The 24,716-nt window shown below is 39.7% G+C and overlaps 1 protein-coding gene across 3 annotated transcripts in view; it reads right to left on the reverse strand.

Annotated features, from left to right (window-relative positions):
- Nucleotides 1-5,758: 5,758 nt before the first annotated feature.
- The window catches only part of nrxn1a (neurexin 1a), a 197,089-nt gene continuing 178,131 nt past the window's right edge, over nucleotides 5,759-24,716 (reverse strand). For 2 of the 3 annotated variants that reach the window (XM_036572434.1, XM_036572433.1), the window contains 2 exons: nucleotides 12,400-12,481; nucleotides 5,759-7,763 (listed from right to left, as the gene is read on the reverse strand). In XM_036572434.1, the coding sequence (XP_036428327.1) occupies nucleotides 7,459-7,763; nucleotides 12,400-12,481 (387 nt within the window). In that variant the 3' untranslated portion in view covers nucleotides 5,759-7,458. The remainder of the gene's footprint in view (nucleotides 7,764-12,399; nucleotides 12,482-24,716) is intronic. The other variant, XM_036572432.1, reaches the window with a different exon arrangement.

Here is a 24,716-nt window from a genome sequence, read left to right on the forward strand (position 1 = left end):
GTTTCTGGACTGTTTTAGAATTGACTGAAGTTTTATGGAAAACACTTGAATCATTTTGAAAATATCTCCACATGGTGAATTACAGTAAATACATTTCAATTTCTTCTTGAAAAGAATCGTCACTGCCTATGGTTATCCGTTTATATTTCTGAAAATACAACTATATTTTCCTTCAAATCATTGAAAAAATGGTTTTAGAACAGTCTGTTGAATCATCGTGTTCATCCAAATTAAGTTTAAAAAACACCTTACAAATTTGCACCATAATTGCCAAAATATGTAAGGCTATAGTCTCACCTTCACATGTGCTTTTGGACTGTTTTTGAATTGCCTTAATTTTTATGCAAAACACTTAAGCCAGTTCACCACATGGTGAATTACAGTAAATTTATCTTAAATTCATCTTGGAAAAAGACTTTGGTACAACATACTTACATAGTTTACATTCCTCAAAACACAGCTTTGTTTTTCTTTGAGTCCTCCTACAGTGTGCCAACCATCATAGGGAAAGCTGACCCAGATCTGCATCAGCTGCAGCCTTTAAAACAATAACCACTCCCACAAACTACCAATCATAAATAAATTAATGAATGAATGAATGGATGAATGAATGAATGAATGAATGAATGAATGAATAACACAAATTGTCCACATCACAAAATGTTGTACATACATTAAACATTCACCTATTTGTGTCTCTTGTTGATAGTGCAACTGTGCTACACTGGCATAGTTAAAGTACAGTGTGTGAGTAAAATATACCACCTTATTATTATACATTTATTTTAAAATGACCCACTTATTTGTAGCTAATTCTGTAATACTCAAATATTATAATCCTGTCTGAGAATAGATATTTGGAAATCCCTTATTATCCTGTATTAGCACAGGGAGAGCAATGAAAAGCAGTAAAGCACTGCAATTTGGTTGGACTGGAAACAGAGGGATGCATTTATGTAGATTCTGAGATGATTCCAGCAGCGTGGGTGAGTTTGGACTGTGTGACTGAAGACGTGATGTAATTGGCATTTGTGTCACAAGTCCATTATACGGCCTTCAGTTCGCTTCTGCAATGGTTCTCATCAGTGTTCTTGATTGTCACAAATTAGGAGGTAAAATAAGCGTCCATGATACCATGAGACAGCATTGCAGTCATTCCAAATAATATGGATCATCTATGTGTTATATTACATGGATATACTGTGAATGCACATTAAAAATAATGTGTGCCTTTCCTTATTTTGCCCTACAGTAAATAGCAGCTGGGTTGAAAGATATGACAGGGTGCTAGTCTCTTTTTATCCTGAATGTGTTGAGCAATAGGGAAATGTCTATTATATAAAGCCATCATCTGCCTTGTTAAATATAGATGTCTGTGTTCTGCAGTGCAGATCTTTGCCTGTGCCTCTGGAACTGAAACTGCCTTAAGAAACCTTTTTCCTTTTTTCTTTAATGCTGAGCCTTTTTATTTGCAATAGCATTTCATTGCTTTTAAAACATTACATACAGAGCACATCATCCTCTTCCAGCCCAAACATGTCAAAATTGTGTTGATGGCCATGTTACACATTCAAGCTAATGACTCAGATTGAATTACAAAACGAGATGATTTAGTTGTTTTGGAGTGCATGTTGGAGACCTGTGGATGTTAATAGATTTTTGGGCATAATCTTTTGTCATCACTGCCCGTGCAAGACTGGAGAAGACAATACAGCACATTGGATAAGTGCTATTAAAATTCTATTCAGTCTGATAGTCAACTACATTTCATCAGCAAAATGTAAGTGGTGAATTATTGAAAAAAGAAATAGAACAATTAACATTCTTCTACAGATTAAGCCCACTTGAGGAACCTCAACCTTGTATTAAAATAAAGAGCACATTAAAATTTTATGGTCCCATGTATAATAAGAAAGTGTGTGTAGTGAGTAATTCCTTTTATCACAGAATAGTAGCCTTCAGGAACAAAGTGGAAATGAGAACCTCTCCATCCTGTCCATTAAAGGCTTATATTACAAAGAATTTGTTCAGGACTTTTTCATTTATTTGACACCTGTGATAACTGACTAGACTTTTAGACTATTTTTACCTTCCCTTTTATTTTTACCTTAAAGGTGCCCAGGATGAAGTACATTTAAATGATATTTCACTGAATCAAAGTTTCATTTCATTTCACGTCATTTTAAACACTTTAAACTAAAGGTAGCAGTTAAACTCTGAGCATTAACAGTTGTCATTCAGTGGATTTCATCCATGGGAAAGTAGAGTTTAGTGTGAAAATGTGTTTTTTGTTTGTTTAATCTTCCCCCATGGAACTTGTTTCTACCTGGCCATGCATTAGATAGATATGTAAAGGTTTGCAAGGGCATGTTTGCAGCTGCCGATGCTCAGCAGATCAAAACACTTTACTACACACTACCTACTTTTATTCTGGTATTCTGGTTCATGAACTATAAACCTCTTGTGCATTCAGGGCCCAATGCAGTAAGCCTTTTGCACCAGTTGCAGGCACAAATTGGACGCATTTTACACAAATGTTCTGTATGAAACTGGTGCAGGAGTCTGAATGTGCAGCTTAAAAGCCATGTGCATGGCAAAATGAGCTCCTCTTCATCATACACATGCATTTGATGGCCATGCAAAAAATGGGCAGAGATATTGCACATGCAGCTCATCATATATTCCACTTAATTTTCTAAAGTTTGAGAAACACATGGCTAATTTTACATCCATTTTTCTCTGCCTTTTTTTTTAAATTTTACATTAAGATCTCAAAAGATGTGTTGTTGAGTGACTTTCTTTAGCAATGGGAGAAAACACAGCTGCCATTAAGTGGAGGCACGTTTACCATCAGAATAACATTCTTTAAACTCTTGAGATCAGATGTACGAGGACACGGCACAAAATAAGCAACATGCATGCGGTGTGTTATTGTTTTGCTAACTCTATTTTTTAGCAACAGTAGATTTATACCCTAGTAGAATGTTTTGGTTGGAAAGAACTTTGTTTATTGACACCACTATATCCTTATCACTGACTCTTCATTTTCTAATTTGTCTGGACCTTGGAGACAACACTATTATTACACTGCCTCTTTGAACTCTTCACCTCACAAGCATTTAGTGGACGGGGCTATGCACAGTTGTGTGATAAGTTGCAGTCTCTGTGTCCAAAACCACATACTACCATACTACACATACTTAATCCATACCACGTGCACTTCCAGCTTCAAGCACAACTCAGCTCGACAAGCATCAAGACTCTTTTCTGTCCTGGCACCCAGGTGATGGAACAAACTTCCACTGGCTGTCCAAACAGCAGATCCCCTTTCTTTCTCCAAATTCCGACTGAGGACCCATCTCTTTGTAAAGCATTTAAATGAACACTAATCTAGCACTTATGGAAATGCATTGTATTGCACTGTATATGCTATGTCTTAATTTTGCATTTTGTTTGTTTCTTTTTAGATATTGACACTGGCTGTTTTTCCTGGCAGTGTCTTAGCTCAAGGACAGTTTGAAACATATTTGTACTAGCTAGGATACATGCTTTGAGTGGACAGCAAAGCACTGTCTCTCTGGACAAGAGCCCTTGCTAAAGGCTGTAACTGTAAATGTAGAATACAATATATCATTAAATGCATTACTCTTGGTGGTGCACTGTCTTGGCATACTATTTAGTATGGCACTATGACATGTTGGATGCAGCCTTAGTAAATCCTACATTTGGACACATTGTGGGTTCATATTTCAGTTCAATCAGGGCATATTTTGCACACTTATATGTACATCTGTCCCTAAGTGTAGTACAAGATAGCAAAGAAAAGTGTTTTCACCAAACAAATGTTTTAAATTTTAGGTGTCTTGCAGACTGGTATTTCTGTGTGTGTGTGTGTGTGTGGGGTTCATGATGTAAGTTCTTATTAAAGCCATGTCCTAAGAGCCATGCATAATTAATAAGTGGTACACAAACCTATTTCAACACAAAGATTAGCTTGAATTGTTCATCTGATATTTACTGACAACTAGGGACTGCTTTCAGTCAATATGTTCAAAACTGGTTTTCCACTCGCAGGCAATTATTTTTCAATTTCAAAGTGTATCGGATGGCTTGACTTGTACTAAATCCATCTGCATTTCAGGAGTAATTCTTCATTCAATGTTGATTTTAAAACTACTGCATCATCATTAGTGTCTGAACTTTAACCCCAATTACATGCTGTGCTATCATTAAACTTATAATTCCACCAATTATACAAAACCACTGGAAGATACTGTTGATTATCCTTTATTGGGAATTTGAAGCAAGCTCTCCCAAAAGGCTGTCTTCAGACCCTCATTACCCACCCACCTGCACCTCCATCCCTCCCTCAGTAAAGTGCGCAGAAATGAGGCCTGACGAACAGTCTACGGCTGGTGTGAATAATTCATGAACCATAAATCGGCAAGCATGCCTCCCTAAAGGGGTAGTTATTTTACGCCGGTTGTTCCCATGCCACCTCCTGTGCGGAAAATGAAAGAGCTGCTTCAACCTGCAGGTCCAGCATCGTGACCACGTGCCCACACCAGCCACCTCTCGGAGGGAGCACGGCTGTTGTTGTTCAGCTACGCATGGGGTCTGTGTGATGTTCATTATCGTTCAGGATCAATGGCCTCCTCCAGTATGAAGACACAGTATGAGCGGTGCTCATGAGACAACCTGAAAAGACTTTTGGTCCAAAATGAGGGTCTGAGATTCTTTGTACTTTGAATAATATACTAATTCATATTCCATCTGGAATATTTTTGTGCGTATTTCGCTATCTTTGACCCAGCACTCATAATTTTATACCTAAATCTACAGACGATGCTTCTCTTAAAATAAGACATGAAAAGTGTCTGGCTTGACTGACAGTGCTACAAAAACAAATCATATTTAGCTGAAAAATATGTCATTGCTCTATGGTTGTTTTGGCGTGCTCTCAAAATTAAATTTTCTAGGAACTTAAAAATTCTATTTAAAAAAAGGTTCTATTAAAAAAATCCCATTAAAAAATAGTTCATATTTTATGAACTATTTTGGAACTAGGAACTATTTTGTTGGAAATTAATGGGTTAAAATCCTGAAATGGCCGATGGAAAATTGTCCAATCAGGATTTTTTGCCATGGTATATAGGTAGATAGCGCAATGTTAGCTCTCTCATTGGTTAGTCCTTCAGAAACTGGCTTGCAGGCCTTAAGCATTCAAGTAACCAGCAACATCATTAGTGGAATCAGCCAATCATGTTTTGATTTCTGAGTGGGGCCAGTCTTGTGGGAAAGAAAACGTTACTCTAGGCCTTTTGGAAGGCCGATATATGTCACTGAATGTAAACACAAGCAGTAGGTTTCTGTCAGCTAGAAATCGAAAAGAACAGTGACCAATCCATGCCAGGGCCCTTTTCTGAAAATATCACAGTAAAACAACAACATACAAGGTAAAATATATGTAAATGTCTATTACAGACTTCAAATAAATTGTGCAATTTCAAGCTTCAAATTTACATGTTTAACCTAGAACAAGCAACCAATGTTCATGAGCATCAGCTAGCTTGGCACCAAAATACTAAGAGAAATCCTATAATAGTGCTAGTAGAAATAAGCATTATCACAAAGGTGTTTTTTCTCATTATTTGAACACGTTTTGACATTTATGGCCCAAACTGAATGCCCAGGTCTTCTGGTCATGGTAGGCCACTGGCTCTTAGAGAAATGTGTTAAGGAATAAAGAACAAATACCTTCAAGTATTAATTAATATTTTATTTATTCATTTGATTTTTCAAAACTATTTTTTTCATAATAAATCTTCACTTTGAGGTCATCAAAGAATTTTCACAATAAAAACAAAAGAATCATAGAAAAATTGTACACAAATAAAAAACACAAAAAACAAAAATCAAACATTTTATTCTGAAGGTTATGTATTTTATACCTCTTGTACATTCAGTGTAGTACAAGATAGCAAAGAGGAGTGTATTCACAAACAATACGTTTTCAATTTTAGGTGTCTTTGAGATTGGCGTCTTTCAGTTGTGAGGTTCTGATACACATATTTTAGGATCCAGTTCATTGTCATTTTTTTCTTTTCTTTTTTTCTCTGTGGGTTTGAGGGTGTCATCTCTTATTAGAGCCATGTCCTATTGACCATGCATAATTCGTCTGGTCACTGAGAAGAGCAAAGGGATATTGCTTCAACAATTCACCAACAATTCATATAATTTCACTTCCCATGTGGTGGTTTGCTTTCCCAAACTTGTGCTCTGGTCTTTGTCTTATGACACGTAAGGAAGAATCGGTAAAACAAAATACAATGGCAGAAATAAAATGTTGACATTGAAGATGCACATAAAGGAGGAAAATTAAAAATACTGGAACCCAAATGTTTATAGCTAATGGCAGAAACGGTTCTATCGCTATAGCAACACATTAACATTTATTTTTTCTGTTTTTAATTGTTTTCCCGTTTTGTTTTTACTAGAAAATGTTTTGAAGAGCAGGTATACTGTAGTTGGCATCATCTATATAACAGGCTATAAAACACCACTTCAGCCACAGTCCAGAGAGCACACATAGATAGTCTTTGCACCGTATATAAACATATGTAATAAGATACGTCACGTGCATGGAGTTTTTCTCAAACTATCCCAAACGGCCCCGGTATGCTTTACCGTTCTTTACCATTCTTATTCTTTAGCATCGTCACTGTTGTCGTCATCATGACAAACATACAAACAAAAGAAAACAACCGTAGATTTTACACTTGGATTGATAATAAGGCCTCCATAGTCCTCTTTGACACCAAGGCATTGGTCCTCCATATTGACTTAAGTCTGGATCCTTATGGTCTTCACCTTGTATCTGTCTCCGACTGGCCAACACTGCCATTAGAAAAGGGGGTGGGGGGCGAATACTTTGGCTGATTTAACAATCATACAGTAGGTAGCTTCTCATAGTGATAAGTCTCTTGTTCCTTTTCATCTCTTTTAGTGAATGTCTTTTTAATTTTCCAGATGTTCATGGGTTTTCTGGATGAAGAGGACATGTCCAGCAACACGTACACAGGCAACATAATATGAAACACAATAAAACCTCAGTTCTGAGCAGTGGCCTTGTCTTTGAGTGCTTCACCCTAACGTATGGGGTTGTATTGGCTTGTCCCTTTTTCCGAAGGATCGACTTTGAAGGTTCCCTCCGTTCTGTGAGTTAACACACTCTTTGCCCCCAAATTCCTTTGTACACACTTTCGGCGTTGGTATAGTTCTTGTGTGCTTGAGTATAAAGTATATTTTCTTATTGTTAGTAACAGTATATCTTGTCTCAGTTAAAACTAAGACTGTGTTGTTGTTGTTTTTTTTTCTCTTAATTACTATACACAGGTTAGCATCTCCTCCCCCTTGCCCGTAAGTTTCTGAACACAGGGAGGGAGAATGTCTGTGGGATCAGACATAGTACTCTTTGTCCTTGTTCTTTTTATTCTTGCTGGAGATCTTGGCCACGCCGATGGGCTTCTCTTTGACGGCAGCTCCGTTGGGCTGCGTGGCCGAGTTACTGATGTAGTTACGGCTCTCGTCCACGTGGTATGAGCCCTCGTCGCGGTTGCGGTATTTGTACATGGCGTAGAGGAGGATGAGGATGCAGAGAGCAGCAGCTGCTACGATGCCCACCACCATGCCTGTGGTGCTGCTGGACTCCCGGATCACCTCTGGGCTTGGGTAGCCCTTTGCCTCTGGCAGGGGAGGGTGTGCTGTAGAGACAGAGACAAAGAGAAAGAGAGAGAGAGAGAGAGAGAGAGAGAAAGAGAGAGAGAGAGAGAGATACTGTTCATTAAAGCCATCAGCCTATCTGCAAAGCAGCAAAGCAACCTCCAAACTATGGCTGCATCCTTTCTCGTTGATTAGCTTACCATGTTTCCCAGATTGCTAATGAGTAATCAGGTTAAATATTTACTGTATGTGCTCTTGTAATCAAGGGCTCATTACAACCTTTATGTAATTAAAATAATTAAATACAGTGATTCTACTTTTAGTACTGAACTAGTTAAAAATCTCCATGTAATGTAAAGGTTCTAGGAAGAACCCATAAATCGGTATAGAAACTTATGTAAATGTTCTTCAAATCTTTTAAAGGTTCCTCACACTCAACCCAACAGTGGCACCTTTAAGTGTGTCTGTCTGTTGTTGCTGTCACACATTAACTTTGTATCTCCATTTCTACCATTTTTTCATGCTTTTTTGCATATATATATATATATATATATATACACACACACACACACACACACACACACACACACACACACACACACATATATATCTATATATATATATCTATATATACATATACATAATATATATATATTTATGGTTCTTTAGGGGAATATGCATTTTTCTGCAAATAGTTTCTATTTATTTGCTGAATAGAATGGGAACAAAAATAAAACATACAATATAAATAGTGCCGATATGTTTGCACAGGCCACATTTTATTTTATGTTTTACTATATTTTTTCCCTAAATGTTAAATTCAGCAAAGAAACAGTAATTGTGCATTAAATCTTGAAAAAAAAAAACATTTGCTTCCTGTAGATGAGTGTATGACATGATCCAATGCACAGTAAAATGAAGAACGTGTTGCAAATTCAAACACAAATTCAAAGGACACTTTCATAATCATGACTACACCTGAGCAACATTTTACAAACATGCTGCAAATACAGAAAACACATGGAACTTCAGAAACACTGTAAAGCCCATCACAACCTAGCAGAAATGAGCCACAAAACAACAGAAATGTTTCTGGAAGACTCTCAAAGGAGAAAGAATATCTGTGATGGAAAATCATTGGGAGGAGTTGTTAGGAGCACATAGACTCACATTACAGTATGCCCATGATGACCTTGTCATAGCTGTACTGCAGTAGTTATCAGTCATATCTAGTATTGCTATTTAACGTTTTACATTCTACAGCTAATTCCCATCACAACACAGTGATATTAGTGATCTGTTCAAAAAAGTTAACTTACTTTTACCGGTGAATGTTTATGCTGCATAAAATTGAAAAGTCTGAATGGCTCCATGCTCTTTGAAACATTTCCATTTTATAGTGACTGACTCTGTAGCATTTCTGAAACTGCATATGTTTTCTGTATTTGCAGCACGTTTGTTAAATGAGGTACTGGTGTTTTCATTGGATAAAAGTGTTTTTGAGTGTCTATGAATTTGCAGCTCATTTTATTATTTTTCAGAGGACTCATAAAATGCAGCGCAAAAAATTGTTATTTTGATGTACGTCTTTTCTGCATGTGCAGCTCCTGCAGGACATTATGTCATGTTGACTACCATAATGATGAGTTGGGGATGCTAAACCCTTTGCATAAGACTTCATATATTGCTTAGAACCTACAGAAACTACTGAACAGACTGAAAAAAGAGGGAAACAAAAGGAGGCTGGACCTAAAGAAAATCAATATCCCCTCAGGAAATAGATTTGACTGCTTGGTGCAGTTTGACCTTAGATTGATAACTCTGTGTAACTGCGTTGTAGCACGTATCGGCTCAGGAAATCCATGATAACAAAAGCAACCCATCACATCTGTAATACTAAATGCATCTATGAGGCACTGGCCCCTGGGGTTCCTTCTGCCTCTATTTTGCAGCCTTAATACAATCTACTCATCATATTGAATCTAGCCGGCTATAAAGTGCATCGTTTTATTGGCTGATACACTAACACAGAGTGATCAAATTGGATACGCCACACATTTTTTATTTGCCGTGACCAGTGAGTGAACTTCATTTTCGAGCTGTTTATTTCCGAGTTGAGTGATAGTTATCTGTTTGCTGATTTATGCTGCTTTAAGTTTCAGTGAGAGGGGTTAGTAATTCGGCTTCTGCGTGGCCGCAGGCAGGACATAAAACCCTGGGTGAAATGACACCTGAAACAAGCAATTTAAAGCCCTTTCACTGACGCTGAGTCAACTATAGCCTGCAGGTGCGGAAAATGAGATGATGATGAATGCAGCTAAAGAACAGAGCAGGCTTTCAGCCCACACATTGGTTAATAGAGTAATCACATCACCATGCAGAAAAACGACACTCAGTACCTGCCAACGTTATTATTCAGTTTTAGTCATTACAGCACTATAATATTCTCTTTTTGGTTTAATTCATATTATCATGTACTCTAGTCTGCAGTATTGTTTTAAGATTGGCCATTCTCCAAAAATCAATGATTAAAATCTTGAAATGCCTCTTGCCTTAGGAGGAGATTTTCATTATTTCACAGGCATGCTTACAAAGCCTGTGTAAATAGGTCCATTGCATGGGTCACTTGCAGCCTGCACTGAGCTGCCTAAGAAAAGCCAGTCTCAGTTAACCTTTGTTTTTTAATTCCCTGTCGAAAGCAGTTTGTGCAGTAGAGTGTGTAAGCATGTGGCCATGCCGCTGGGAGATATAGGAAAAGGTGCTCATACCACGCAGCCGTGCTCACTGGCCTTTTCCACATCTCTGTTCTCCACATCAAACCTCATCAACCTCCACCCACACCACATACTCATATATAAACCTCATATCTCCAAAATGGCAACTTTACAGGAGAAGGGAAAAAAGTTCTGCATAAAAAAGTGCATTTTTACATAATGTATGCTAATGTAACACAATTTCATTCTAAGTAATTTTGCTCAGTTTCTATTGGTTCATATATCATGAAATTCATGAAATATCATGAAAGGACAGCTGGTGTTTCAAATCATTTAAGAAAATGAAAAAGGGGTTTCAGTCTGACAGTTGCAACCAGTACATACCAGTACAGACAGGTGATAAATCAAAGGAAAAACCTATATAATATGTCAATTTTAGACTGATACGGCTCTCCACCACCACCATCAAAACATCATTTGAGGGAATAACTTTTGGAAGAATGGCGCTCTATCCTTCCAGCACAGTTCCAGAGACTTACAGGATATATGGCAAAGAGTACTGAAGCTGTTGTGGGAGCTCGTGATGACCCAAAACCTTACTAAGACACTTAATGTTGTTTTTTCATTTAACTAGTCACCCATATATACATACACTTCAAATGTTTGGGATCACTTGTCTAATTTATAACTAGTGTTCAATTTAAATGTTTATTCAATGTTTCATTTTATAGGAACACCAAAAAGTTATTCAATGATAAATAATATACTGTATGTATGTATTTATTTTTTATAGTAATTTCATGATGAGTTTTCTAAGATTTGATAATCACATTTCAAATATGAGGCATTCTGGATGTTCATTTAAGTCAGGGGTGCACAATTCCAGTCCTGCAGGGCCAGTGTCCAGCACAGTGTGGTGATTTACTTGCTCAAACACATATGTTAATTGTCAGGTTTAGTGGGTGTGTTTGAATAAGGAAGCCTCCCAACTGTACTGGACCCTCCAGGACCGGAATTGTGCACCCATGATTAAACATTTGCAATGTTTTACAGCTTTTTCAATTATTAAAGAATTATGTACAGTTCTGTTCATCATTCTGTACACATTTAAAATGTAAAACATTTCACAGCTTCATACTAAATAGTTGAAATTTTAAATCTGTGAGATTGTAGAGTAGCAGCAGACTCACAATAGAATCACTTACAAGGTTTTTTTTTCAAATTAAAAACAGTAATCTGAACTTTATATGTACTAATGTTCAGATGTGTGAGATTATATATATATATATATATATATATATGCACACACACACATCATTGTAAATTTAACTCAATTTTGAATAAATCTCAAATGGAAATAACTAATATGTTGTGAACAGTAAATCAAAATGAATATTAATTAAAAAAAAACTAAATATAAACAAACAAACAAACAAAAAACAGCACTGTGACTTACAGGCACAATGTAATCGGCATAAAACATGTCAGAGGATCATATACTATAAAACACACTTGGTACTACCTTTTACTAATAAATGGTTATTGCACTGTCCTCTGAAAGTCCCCTGAGGGACACAATAATCACTGTCTACTGTGTAAAATGTGACTTTGTGGTTTGTCTTCAGTGAAACTGTACACAGGTCAAGCGTGTTAAACACTTTTAAATGCCAGATGTTGCGAAAGCAGTTATTTCTTCTTTAAGGCATTCTCTATTTTGTCTCCTGCTCCTGACCAGGCCATACTAAGACCATTTATCAGCTAAAACACTGACTGATTCATGAGTCAAACATACTTAGTCAAATGTTAAATCATTTGATTACTTTGCCAAAAGCAGTTTAGCATAAAATGACTGACGATTAAGCACTATAGACAAAGCAGCTTAAAAAAAAGCATGAAAAAAACATGAGCCGGAGTAAAATAAAGGCACATGGACAGCAATAATAAAAAAAGAAAGATGACTAACCTAACCCACCTGAGGTTGGGTCACATGGGTCAATGTCCTCATCATCACTGGGGCATTCAGCTGAGGCTACCAAGAGATCATCCTGGAACAGAGAAAGGAAGGAAGAAAAGAAAGAAATAAAGAAATAAAGAAAGAAAGAAAGAAAGAAAGAGAAAGAAAGAAAGAAAGAAAGAAAGATTGGATTACTGGAAATGTCCAATTTCACTATTAAACATTTGTAAGACTGCTGTATCATCAGAGGCCTCCTGCTGTGTGAGAGAGAGACATATACAGAGAGAATGAGAGAGGCAGACTACATTTGCTGTTTGAAGAGAATCCAGACGAAGGGCAGAAGAGAGAAAGAGAGAGTCAGAGATGTTCTGTATTTGTATTCTGTGTGTATTCCCACAGGCCTGTGCACTGATGGCACTAGCAGGTCCACACACATCAGCCTCAGAGGCGAGAACACAACAATTCAATAGTGACCACCACAATATGGGTACAGCTCGTACTTTTTTTTCCTGGCAAAGACCACATCTCATCTTGCTAATGCTAATTTCACTAGAGATATTGATCCACTTTATAGCAAAATCTGAAAAGAACACAGGCACATTAAAGGCTGTCCAAAATCTGAACAGGCGTACAAACAAAAATACACATATCGAAGCAACACATTCTTCTGCCTGACTGAAACGCATGCAAGGAACATCAAATCCCCTCGTCTGTCCCTGAACAAGTCTCATCAGAAGAGGCTTTTTAATCTGGAACTCAACCACGTACAACAAATCCTCAGAGATATTCTCTCTCCCTCTTACGAAAACATCCCTGCTAACAAAAACTACTAACAAATGGTGACAAAAAAAAACAAAGATAAAAACACAGTGAGAAAAAGCTTGCCTCTGTTCCAGTAATAGTTCCAAAAGGGAAGAAAGCCATGCTGAGATTCTTCACTGCCTGAACCTAAAGAACAGAATCCAACCATGGATTAGGAAAAAAAATTAACTTTGATGATCTCTTCTCATTGGAGTGCTCGGTCCTCTGCGTGTGAAGAATGCCAGCGCTACATTCTTCTCAGCTCTCCGGCGAGAATCTGACGATGTGAAGTGGTGGCATCCATTCTGCACCAGTGTTCACACTTCTCAGCCTCTGATTAGCTGTGTGTGTATTTGAACGCCAGTTGGTGGGTGCGTGCGTGTGTGTGTGGCGTGTCGTCAGAAAGGCAGGGCTGGCTGTGTGTGAGTGTTTCAGCGGGCGAAAAGAGACATCGATTTGCCTCTACGTGCTCACACACACAGACACACACTGCCCACGGGCATCAGGGCAGTGCCCACGCTGAATCAGGACGTTTCACCACCATCGCTGACTGACTTCCTCCACACACAAACAACAGGCAAAGAATGAGAGAGAGACAGCGAGAGAGAGAGAGTGGGAGAGAGAGAGCAGGAAGGTGGGAGTGGGAGGGCTCCCTGCACAGTCGAGTCAGTGCGGCTGTCATAAACACGAGGCTGCCATTTTCCTCGCGGCGATATCTTTTGGACTCCCAACTCTCAAACGCCCTGCAAGTAGGTCAGCATGGGTGAATAATTTAGGTCCCTGGTGCCGGAGAGAGCGCCAGGATAGGAGAGAGGGAGAGAGCGAGAGGGGGAAAGGGAGAGAGAGAGAGAGAGAGAGAGAGAGGCCAAAGCTGCACCACAGAGCAAAAGCTGTAGGCCAACTGGACCACTCTAACTGTCTGGCCTCCTGAGAGAGAGAAACAGACAGACAGACAGACAGACAGACAGATAGAGAGAGAGAGAGAGAGAGAGAGAGAGAGAGCGAGAGGGAGATAGGTAGGTAGGTAGACAGAAATGAAGAGAGAGAGAAAAGAGTGAGCAAAAGAAAAGGAAAGGGGAGAAATAGAGAGAGAACAAGACAGAGGAAGAGAGAGAGAAAGAAAGATGAGGAATAGAAACAGACAGAGATTAATATATACTTAGAGAAAGAGAGGAAGAGAGAGATGGAAGAGGGAGAGATCCTGGGGCCACTCAATAAAGTCAGTCAACTTTCATTGGGATTCTCTGCACACATACTACAGACACTCTCTCTCTCTCTCTCTCTCTCTCTCTCTCAGAGCGTCGAGAACTCAAATCAAAGTCCAGAGATGTGGTGTTACACAAGCAGTGAGCATGAGGCTGTTCTCCGCATCCATAAAAGTCAGATATGACTAAGACGGCGCTCTCTCAGCCTCCATCTGCCACAGCTCTCCACTCTCCTCTGCCTACTCAACAGCTGTGCTGAGACGGACATGGGGACAGGGAGGCAGAAAATAGGTTAAAGAGGGAGGCAGAGAAAAGAGTTTACTCTGAGTAACTACAGTGGAGAACAGTACCACTGGGTATGCTGACAGAGAATCATCTGTGGAGGATCCATTGCTTCTCTCTCTCTCTCTCTCTGTTTCACTTGTTCTTAATTACTGTGCTGCCAGCAGGCATGATGAGGGGCCTGACATGCTGCCAAATGAGTGGGAAAACAGGCCATAAAGGAGAGAGTAAGAGAGAGAAAGAGAGCGGGAGAGAGAGATTGAGTATAGAAAACGGCAAATGCTCAGCTCACCTATGAACACACTAGAGGAACCAGCTGTGCGCTAATGAGAGAGGAGTGAGATAGGAGTTATGTTACCCCAACACACACACACAATGTGCACACTTACAAAAGCTCCACCTCTGTTCAGCCCCCTCCAATTAGCCCACAGCTGCCACAGAGACCCACAGTTAAAACGAGTGTGAGTGCAGATCCAGAGTGAGCCTCCTGCTCAGAGAGCTGAGGGGAAGGAAGCTGACACCAGTTCAGCAAGTTCTTGCACTGCATTGTTCTCCTCCAGAGGCTCAGCTCAACTCTCACTACCCTTAATCAGTGGCCAGTTTATGGTTAGCAGCACACAGTGTGATTCACTCTCTGCAGCACACACACTGACATACCACTAACATATCAGTGACATTGCAGGGCTGAGACTGATTTTCAATGTAACATAAAAATCAACATACACTATATGGACAAAAGTACTGGAACACACCTCTTAATCATTAAATTCAGGTGTTTTATTCAGTCTCATTGCCACAGGTGTATAAAACCAAGCACCTAGCCATACAGACTTTACAAACATTTGTAAAATAATACATCATTCTAAAGAGCTCACTTAAGTCAAGCATGGTACTGTAATAGGATGCCACCATTGCTACAAGTCAGTTCATGAAATTTCCTCCCTCCTAGATATTCCAAAGTGGAAGCTTTTAGAAACCACAGCAACTCAGCCACGAAGTGGCAGATCATGTAAAGTTACAGAGCGGGTCTCCGAGTGCTGAGGCGTATAGTGCATAAAAGTCATCAACACTCTGCTGACTTCCAAACCTCCTCTGGCATTAACAAAAGCACAAAACCTGTGTGCCTGGAGCTTCATGGTATGGGTTTCCACTGCCGAGCAGCTGCATGCAAGCCTTACCAAGCACAATGCCAAGCTGTGGATAGAGTGGTGTAAAGCATGCCACCACTGGACTCTGGATACCAACTGTAAAGTTTGGTGGAGGAGGGATAATGCTATGGGGTTGTTTTTCAGGGGTTGGTCTAGGCCTCTTAGTTTCAGTGACGGGAAATCTTAATGCGTCAGCATACCAATACATTTTGGACAATTGTATGCTTCTAACTTTGTGGGAACAGTTTGGGGAAGGTCCTTTTGTGTTCCAGCATAACTGAGCCCCAGTGCACAAAGCAAGGTCCATAAAGGCATGGCTAGGTGAGTCCAGCATAACTGAGCCCCAGTGCACAAAGCAAGGTCCATAAAGGCATGGCTAGGTGAGTTTGGTGTGGAGGAGCTTGACAAACCCTGACCTCAAACCCATCAAACATCTTTGGGATGAACTAGAACAGAGATTGAGAGCCAGGCCCTCTCGTCCAACATCAGTGTCTGTCCTCACAAATGCTCTTCTAGATGAATGGGCAAAAATTCCCAAAGACATGTTCCAAAATCATGTAGAAAGCTTCACAAACGAGTGGAAGCTGTTATAGCTGCAAAGAAGGGACCAACTCCATATTAATGCCTATGGATTTAGAATAGGATGTCATAAAAGCTCCTGTAGGTGTAATGTGCCCCAATACTTTTGTCCACACATATCATCTATATACTATATGGACAAAAACAAATGTGTGTGCGTGGTTATTGTCTTAACAAAAAGTTACGGCACATTTTAAATGTTATATTTTAGTTTTTCCAATATGTTAAATTTAGCAAATAAATGGATGGTAGACAAAAAATGAAAATTTTGCTTACTGTAGAGAATGTGAGAACTTTATTTTTACTTAGGAAATGACTCATGCAGAAAATAAGCTTCATCAGTATGTATTCATTACTTGAACTTGAACATAAAGTCATGTGAATGCAGGGTGAACATGATATTATGTGCACATTGTTTTCACTTTTCATCACTGATGTAAGAGCAAAGGTGGCTGCATGATTCAACTGAGCCATGATTATAACCCCCGCTCACTCTCACACCTCACACTACTATGTTAGGTCTTATTTCAAGGGGAATTTGAGCTTTCTGCTTTGCTGTTGCTTTTGTTAGTTTGTAGGTTGTTGATTTGTCCATAGTTCTCCTTCGAGCACTGTCCAGCGTAGTTTGCTTAAGGTATTTTTCGGTGTTAACATTTCTGAAATTACTGATATTGCGAGCATCAGTGGTGTTTTGTTTTACAAATGATACTTGATACACTTAAAAAAAAAACATGGCATGGCAGGAAATTATTTTTATCCAGATAGCCATCAGTGCAAGCTGCCATTTGAAATCTAACTTAGCCTAACCAAAAGAGGTCTAAAATCACAGAGTCACAGCAGAAGGGCCCAAGCAGCATTAACACTGTTAAAACATTAGTGGCGTTAATAATTTATCGTATTAATGCATTTTTATCCAAGTATTAGGCAGGACATATTTTAGGCCACAAAGCAAACTGTTTAAAAATATTTATCTCAGCAGTATGTGTGTTTTGCCTGTAAAACACAATATAGCATTAGAATTAACAGAAAATACTATTCATGTCTTGGTTAGAAGACTATAGATGGAAGAACAGAGGTTTGGTTTCTGATGTCTCCAGCTATTGCATGGATTTGTTAAATTCCATTATTAGATTTGATTTAATGAAAGGCTGATTAGCCGAACTAGGTACTGGATGGTAACAGTAAATACTGAGCTTCCTCGGAGAGAACTCTGTAAGTTGTTTCACATCTCATTTTCACAGATGTCCAAACACTTAACACTACGGCTGCATCCAAAACCACACACTACTATACTGTACATTCTATACTAATGAATAGACATCTAATGGTGGCGTGCTAGTTTTGATATACTAATTAGTATGGTAGCATGTGGTTTTGTACATACATATACAATACAATACAATACATATAGATATGTACGTCCATCAGATTTCCTACTCTAAGAGGGGCCGGTAGGAGAATTTAATATACGCATCATCATGAAAATTGCCAACTTATCACTGCTGACTTGTCGAGTAGGTACATTTTCATGGATTTATTTTTTTTTTAAATCAAGTAATGGCGCTTAATTGATTAATCATGATAGCCTTAGTCTCAACATAATGCTTCTACCTCTCTCTAACACCTACAGCCAAAGAGAGCACTAATGCAACCGATCTCCATCCATTTGCGGCTAATAGACATCAAGCCCTCGTCTCTGTTTTCATACACTCAGTTTCTGCTCTATAATAATTCCAACTCCAAAAACCAATCTATATTTTACAGCCTGCTTGCGTGAGTAGCTCATATTCAGAGCTCATCCTTGACTGGCTCCCTCTCTCTCCCTGTTTTTTCTCCTCAGGAGCCTAACGTTCTAACATTCCACCTCCGATACACGCTACATTCACACACAACCGTCTGTTTCTGTTGCCATGGAGACGCAGAAATTCAGGCCATTACAAATGGTGGAAAATAAGAAAAAACACAGTCTGTGGCGCACGGCTTGAGCTCAGTTGGGACCTGCAAAAGCACTGATTTCTCTCTCTCTCTCTCTCTCTCTGCTAACTCTTTGGGTGCAGGTGGAAGAGAGAGAGAGAGAGAAACACGAAGAAGAGTAAGAACATCAAAGTCCTTTTGCTCAGCTTTGCTTGGCTCCATACTAATGACACGTGAATATTCATGCAGTGGCCCTGGTGCTAAATGCAGCTGGGCGCTGCTCTCAGCGCTAAGAGCTAGCAGTGTGTGTTTAAAAATACTGAAAAGCTCACACACACTGAATAAGAAATGTGCTCTGAGGCACTGCAGTGTTTCTTCCTCTTCCTCCTCAGAAAAGAATGTAGAAAAGACAATAGAAGCACTTCCACGAGATCAGCAAAGGCAAAGCACGTGTAAAGAAAGACCCCCAGGGATACCGCTACACACTCTACTTTGAATTATGAAGGAGATGGAGAGTTCAAAAACAGCTAGAGACCGCAACTCAGTTTCATGAGGGGAGCTGACATCTTCAGACAAAAACAAAAAAAGACAAGAGGGATGAAAAGAGGATGTGTTGACTTTGTTTTGGGCCTCTGCTCCTCCCCCTCCACCTGAGAAGGGATTCTCAGCTTCAGCAAAGGAAGATCTGGCCTTTTGCTAAGCAGCAACAATCAAGATGGTTGCCTGAGAAAGGATCAGCGAGTTTACGCATGCTCACAGCCGCCTGTGCACAGCCAGCCAATAATAATTCAGTTCTATAGTTAAACACTCACACCCACTCACTTTATGAATAATAGAAATGCTGGCAAGTATTGATGAAAATGTGCTTTGCAGGTTGTTATAGTGAATTAAAGCCTGTCTATAGTTAGAATGAGACCAATAGCTTGAATGAGAAGGTAGCATTTCATTTCTGTTCAAATACAAAGCAAGTTCTGTGCGAGCAGAGCCTTCATGAGTGTTTTCAGACTGATCTAAGGCCAGTGCAAGAAAACTTCATCATCATATCACCCATATTTAAGGAACACTGAGCAGCAAAAACACACTTAAGATGCCAAAAAGCTTCAACTGAGTTCTTCAAAAGAAACATCGACTTGCAACCTGCTACACAACATTGACAATCATGTCTTAAACATGTTATGTGACCTCGTGAGCTGTAATACCACATCATTTTATGTCAGATGTTATAATGTTTTAAGTCATGATGGCTTACTGAAGTACACCACAAAAATTAGCATGATGTGACATAAGTTGTCATGACATCAAACATCATTGCAGCTGTCATGACAGTTACTAGTAACAGTAAGATGACTCTGTTATATCACTGAACAAAATCTGTCATGACAACTTATGACAGCTTATGGCAGAAGTCATATGCTGGCATAGTTATTGTCAGTGTGATGTAGCTGGGTTCAAGTAAAGTGTTATTCTCTGGCATTGCTCAAAAGAACCTTTTTTGGCCCCTTTATTTTGAATAGTGTAGCTGGAAAAACTACAGAGCCTCCACCCTGCACCAAAATCCCACACTCTCTTTGACTCCAGCTCTGGTTCTCTGACAAAAGAAGAGAGCTGCAGCTGGAGGAGAAGTTGGAATTCATGAGTGCGGGATGTGCAGGCACGTCCACGCTCAATTCCGACTGGACAAACTCCTGTTGCCATGAGGACAGCACCAAGCTCCCCGAACACTTTGAATGAGAGTATCATATGGCAGATCTACACTGCATAAACAGGCATTTTAGCGTATGTGAGGCTCTGAACAGCTGGAGCAGAATGGGAAAGCTCTGAGTGGTGGATGAACTGCAGGCAGGGGCATGCGGTGGAGGAAGCTGGACAGCGGCGGGCAGAGAGCAACACATACTTCAGGAGCAAGGAGCATCGACCAGCTCCGATACGCTTGGAACAAAAGAAACGAGACATCGGCGACTGTTCACTTTCAAAGCACTGCAACTTTTCCCTCACGTTCTCTCTCTCTCTCCCTCTCCTCTCTCTCTCTCTCACGGCACAGAGCAGTGCAGACAAAAGGTGCATGCCTCTTTTTCCACTGCATGAACATGAGAATAAGAAAGCCTCTGCATGCGAAGACAGCTAGATGGTGAAGGACCGTGAGAAAGAGAAACTACCTGGGACGAGGAACAATGCCATCTCGCATCCATGGCAGCCTGGCTACTCTGCCTGCTTCCTTTACACAGCTGATGCCTTTGTTTGTCTTTCTTTTTTCCTCCTTTTTTTCTCTTTTTAGGTGAGTTTGTCCTGGCTTTTTTTTGCTCTTTTTATTTCTCTTTCTCTCTCTTTCTGCCTCTTCCTTCTGCCTCTGCTCCTAAAGCAACACCAGTAAATTCAATCCGCTGTGTGAGATCAATAGTGATGACTGGAGAAGTCCTACTCTGGTAGGGAGATGAGGAAGATAAATTGTCTGCGCATCAGGAGAGCCTATCAGTGCCTTCTACAGAGAGAGAGAGAGAGTGAGAGAGAGAGAGAGAGAGAGTAAGAGGGGGAAGTGGAGCAGGAGAGCAAGAGAAAAACCGAGAAAGAGAGTGATACACAGGGTGAGAGAGAGAGAGGGAGAGAGACAGAAAAAAATATGGTAAGACCGTGAGCAGACTGTCTGGATCACCTGACTAAATTTGGCCAATCATGAGCCCCGCTGAGCCTGAGGTTGCTAAGGGTGTGCTTGGTTGGAGACAGTATTTTATTATATATATTTTTTTCCTTCGTAGAAGGAGGCGTGTATGCGAGGGGCGGCACACTTCCCGCCCTGCCTGCCATCACACACCAAAGGGACGCAGCAGCCCACTGCCTGACATTGAACGCATAGACACTCTAAATGTATGTTTCCACAGCAAAGGAGTTAGTCTGGAAGGAATATTATACAACACAGAGAAGTACGGCAGAGCAACAGGGTTGAGCGAGGATGGCTTACTGCAGTTAAAATCCTATCTCTCTGTACTGCTTCATATGGAGGTTCACTTCAAGCCCAATTCTCCCAGTGGGACTCTACATCCTTCTGCAACATTAACCACCATAAAACAGAATGTGAAGCCTTTACCTGAGATTTCACACTCTATCAGGGGAATGTGCACACACACTACACACACACACCTCTTTCCCTTTGTTTCTGTGTTTTATTTTTTGCTCCACGGCCAGTCTCATGGGACTCAATTTGTCTGCTGCAACTGCAGAATCCACACATGGTGACAGACTGCGGCCATAAATTATGAATGTGATAGAATTCATAAAAAGGAATAAAAATCAAACCCTGGTGCCATCCAGGCTGCTAGCACAGAAAAGATAGGGGTATGCTGTAGGAGACATGACAAATGGGCCAATAAAATAGAACAGAATTTAATTACATGATGTAACAGTGATGAAGCATTTCACTAGGCAACATGAAACCATTCTGCACGAAGAGGAACAAGCTGGATGACACTGCCCAGGAGGATGCAGATCCAAACAGAGAGGCCATCACACAGAAAGTGAAAGAAATAGAGAGAGAGAGAGAGAGAGAGAGAGAGAGAGAGAGAGAGAGGGCTCTGCTCTCATAACCCATTTCATTAACCCACTTCCTGCCAGCTCAAACACCAGTATTGACTGTCTGATTTAAGCAATCGTTGAAAACGAAGCCTGTGACAACAGTGCATTCAGGAAAAAAAAACAGGGTCCATTAAATGGACAAAACCCAAGGAAGTGCTGGAGCCAGGGCCATTTAGCTTGACTGGTTAAAGCAATTACACATAGGGTTGCATTATTCTTGTCTCTCTTCTCATGATGCAATGGTAGGAAACTGTCTAGACCTATTGTGAGAGTGAAGGTGAAAATCTTGTGGCGCTAAACTGATGTTAAATCCGGGTTCCAACAAGAGAAAATATACACAAAGTCAGGCACACAGTTAAACATTTTGGTAACACTTTTCTGTAGGGTGCTGTTCATAAGGCTATAAGACCCCTTCATAAGCTTGTCATGACATCTGACATAACCCATACATTAATGTTTTTTAAATGCTTATTCCAACAGGTATCATTCACTATAGCTCTGATCAAAGTTAGCTAAAGTAGCCTTTATAACAGAAGCTGCTTATTGGAATAAGCATTTATAAACATTTATGTAGGTTTCTGTCCGTTGTCAAGACAAGCTTATGTAGGTGTCATGTAGCCTTATGAACAGCACCCTACAGTAAAGTGTTACCACATTCTCTTCTCAAAAAGCTTGAAAGGGCCATATCCTAGAATGTTCTTGCATTTTTTCCTGAGCTCCTGTGGCTGCATGCAAAAGTTTGAACATTTCTAATCAAATTACAAGTTTTGTTGATGACACATCCTCTACAGGGAATAAACAAAAATATGACATTTTTCTACAAATTTCATTACACAATTTAACATATTGGAAAAAATTAAACATGACGTTTGTGCCATAATTTTTTTTTCCTCGAATGTGTTAAATTCAGCAAATAAACTGTAATTCTTAATTGTGTATTAAAGGGTGCAGAAGTTTGTTCTAAGGCTGTGTAAAATGCTCCTCATAACCTCAATATGAATGTGTGTACTATACTGCTCAAAGCTGAACAGGAGCACATGTGCACATGGGCTCATTTTTGTAACATTATAAGAACAATGAATAAAAAATTGGATGTTTTTTCAGGCACCTTTCCATAAGGACCATACAGATTTAGAAGTGAATGGTACATTTTGAAAATGTTAACACTGTTCACTAAACTAGAGCAAACTCTTTTATTTTTTAAAAATTAGGTTCCCATGATATGAGCCCTTTAAGATTAGACATCATCATCATCATCATCATAATCATCCTAATCATCATCATCATACTTATACTGCAAAAAGGAAAACAAATACACACATTTCCATAATATTTTCCCAGCTTCCCACAACACAGTCACAACATGCTATAAATAAATGAAAGCACACTGAATATATGCACACAGAAAGGATAAAAACAGCCTAGTTAGCATGCAGCGGAATAAACCCCACGTCTCTGCAACCCTAAGCGTACATAGATGTGAGTCTCTCGTGAGGCATGCGCCCACGCACGCATTTCACTGGCGGAGCAGCCGTCACTCAGGCACTTTGTGTCCATCTCTTAGATCTAAAACACATCCTGGTGTGTTTAATGACACGTATGGCTTACACAGAGTGAGCTAATTCATTATTTAAAGCTTAGCATGTAGCCCGGCCCCCAAACGCAGCACGCCTCCCCATTAGATCAGAATAAACACACATCCTCAGTCTGCTAATTCCTGCCGAGCTGAAATCCACAGGCACGGAAAAACTGGCAGCAGAGGTTGAAAGAAAATGAGGGAGCCATGGCCATGAAAAAAAATGATCCATTCTAAATGCATGGGCTGAGAGAAAGCAAGATGGTAAGAGATGGAGGGAGAGAGAGAGAGAGAGAGAGAGAGAGAGAGAGATAATGCAGTATAAAGGGAATGAGAAGCGTGAAGACAAAGAAGAAGAGAAAGAAAAGACAGCCATGATAAAACACAGCTGCCAGTTCCAAATCTCAGCTGTCCTCAGCTCCACTCACAAAGGGAATCAACTTCTGATAGAAATATTCAACACATCATCTGCCACACGAATGCAAACTCAGAGTTCGTGGGTCTGTTTTTTTTTCATTTCTCCAAGTGTTTTTTTTTCCTTTGAGAAACACTTCAGAATTGTTTGTTTGTAGCTTTTCGAACAGCAAGTAAAATGCACCATGACACTTCATGTCTTATGGAATTTCTCTCTCGATGGCTCAATAAGGCACTGCTTTTGGTTGAAGTTAATCCAAACTACACAGAACGGAAGATGGTGTATGTGTTACAAAAGCAGTCTGTGAGTGAGTAAGTAAAGAGAACAGCTTTGTGCATAATATTATTAAATCAATTTTTTTATGTGCTAACTCTGTGAACAGGCATTTAATCAGAAATCCATCACTGCAGCTTGTTCCAGTAAGAGAGTCCTCTTATTCCAGTAACCATGTGGAAAATAATGCAGTAAATGCAGGGGGTGTGCTTGTTTTTCAAAATAATAATAGCAAGACTTTTTTGTGAAAAAAAGTCTCGGCTCTCATACATCGTTTTGCCTGATGTACGAGAGCCGAGACATGTCTCTGTTCAAATGTTTTTCCCAAGACCTGAACGTGTTTTGTCTGATGTCTGAAACCTGATGCTCCGGTGTGAAGAGGTCCTAAAAAGTACACGGTACCATAGAGACAACTTTTTGTTTTGAGTGCATTAACAGCCACATTCACACAAAAAAGTCTATGTCAGGCACAATAAATGTGATTTTAATGTAGGATGTCACATCACCCAAGAAATTTAAAGGTTCCAGTGCAGACATATTCGTGTCTTGCTAGGATTTGCATGAAA

Source organism: Colossoma macropomum, unplaced genomic scaffold (genome assembly GCF_904425465.1).
Source record: "Colossoma macropomum unplaced genomic scaffold, Colossoma_macropomum, whole genome shotgun sequence".
Taxonomy (NCBI): domain Eukaryota; kingdom Metazoa; phylum Chordata; class Actinopteri; order Characiformes; family Serrasalmidae; genus Colossoma; species Colossoma macropomum.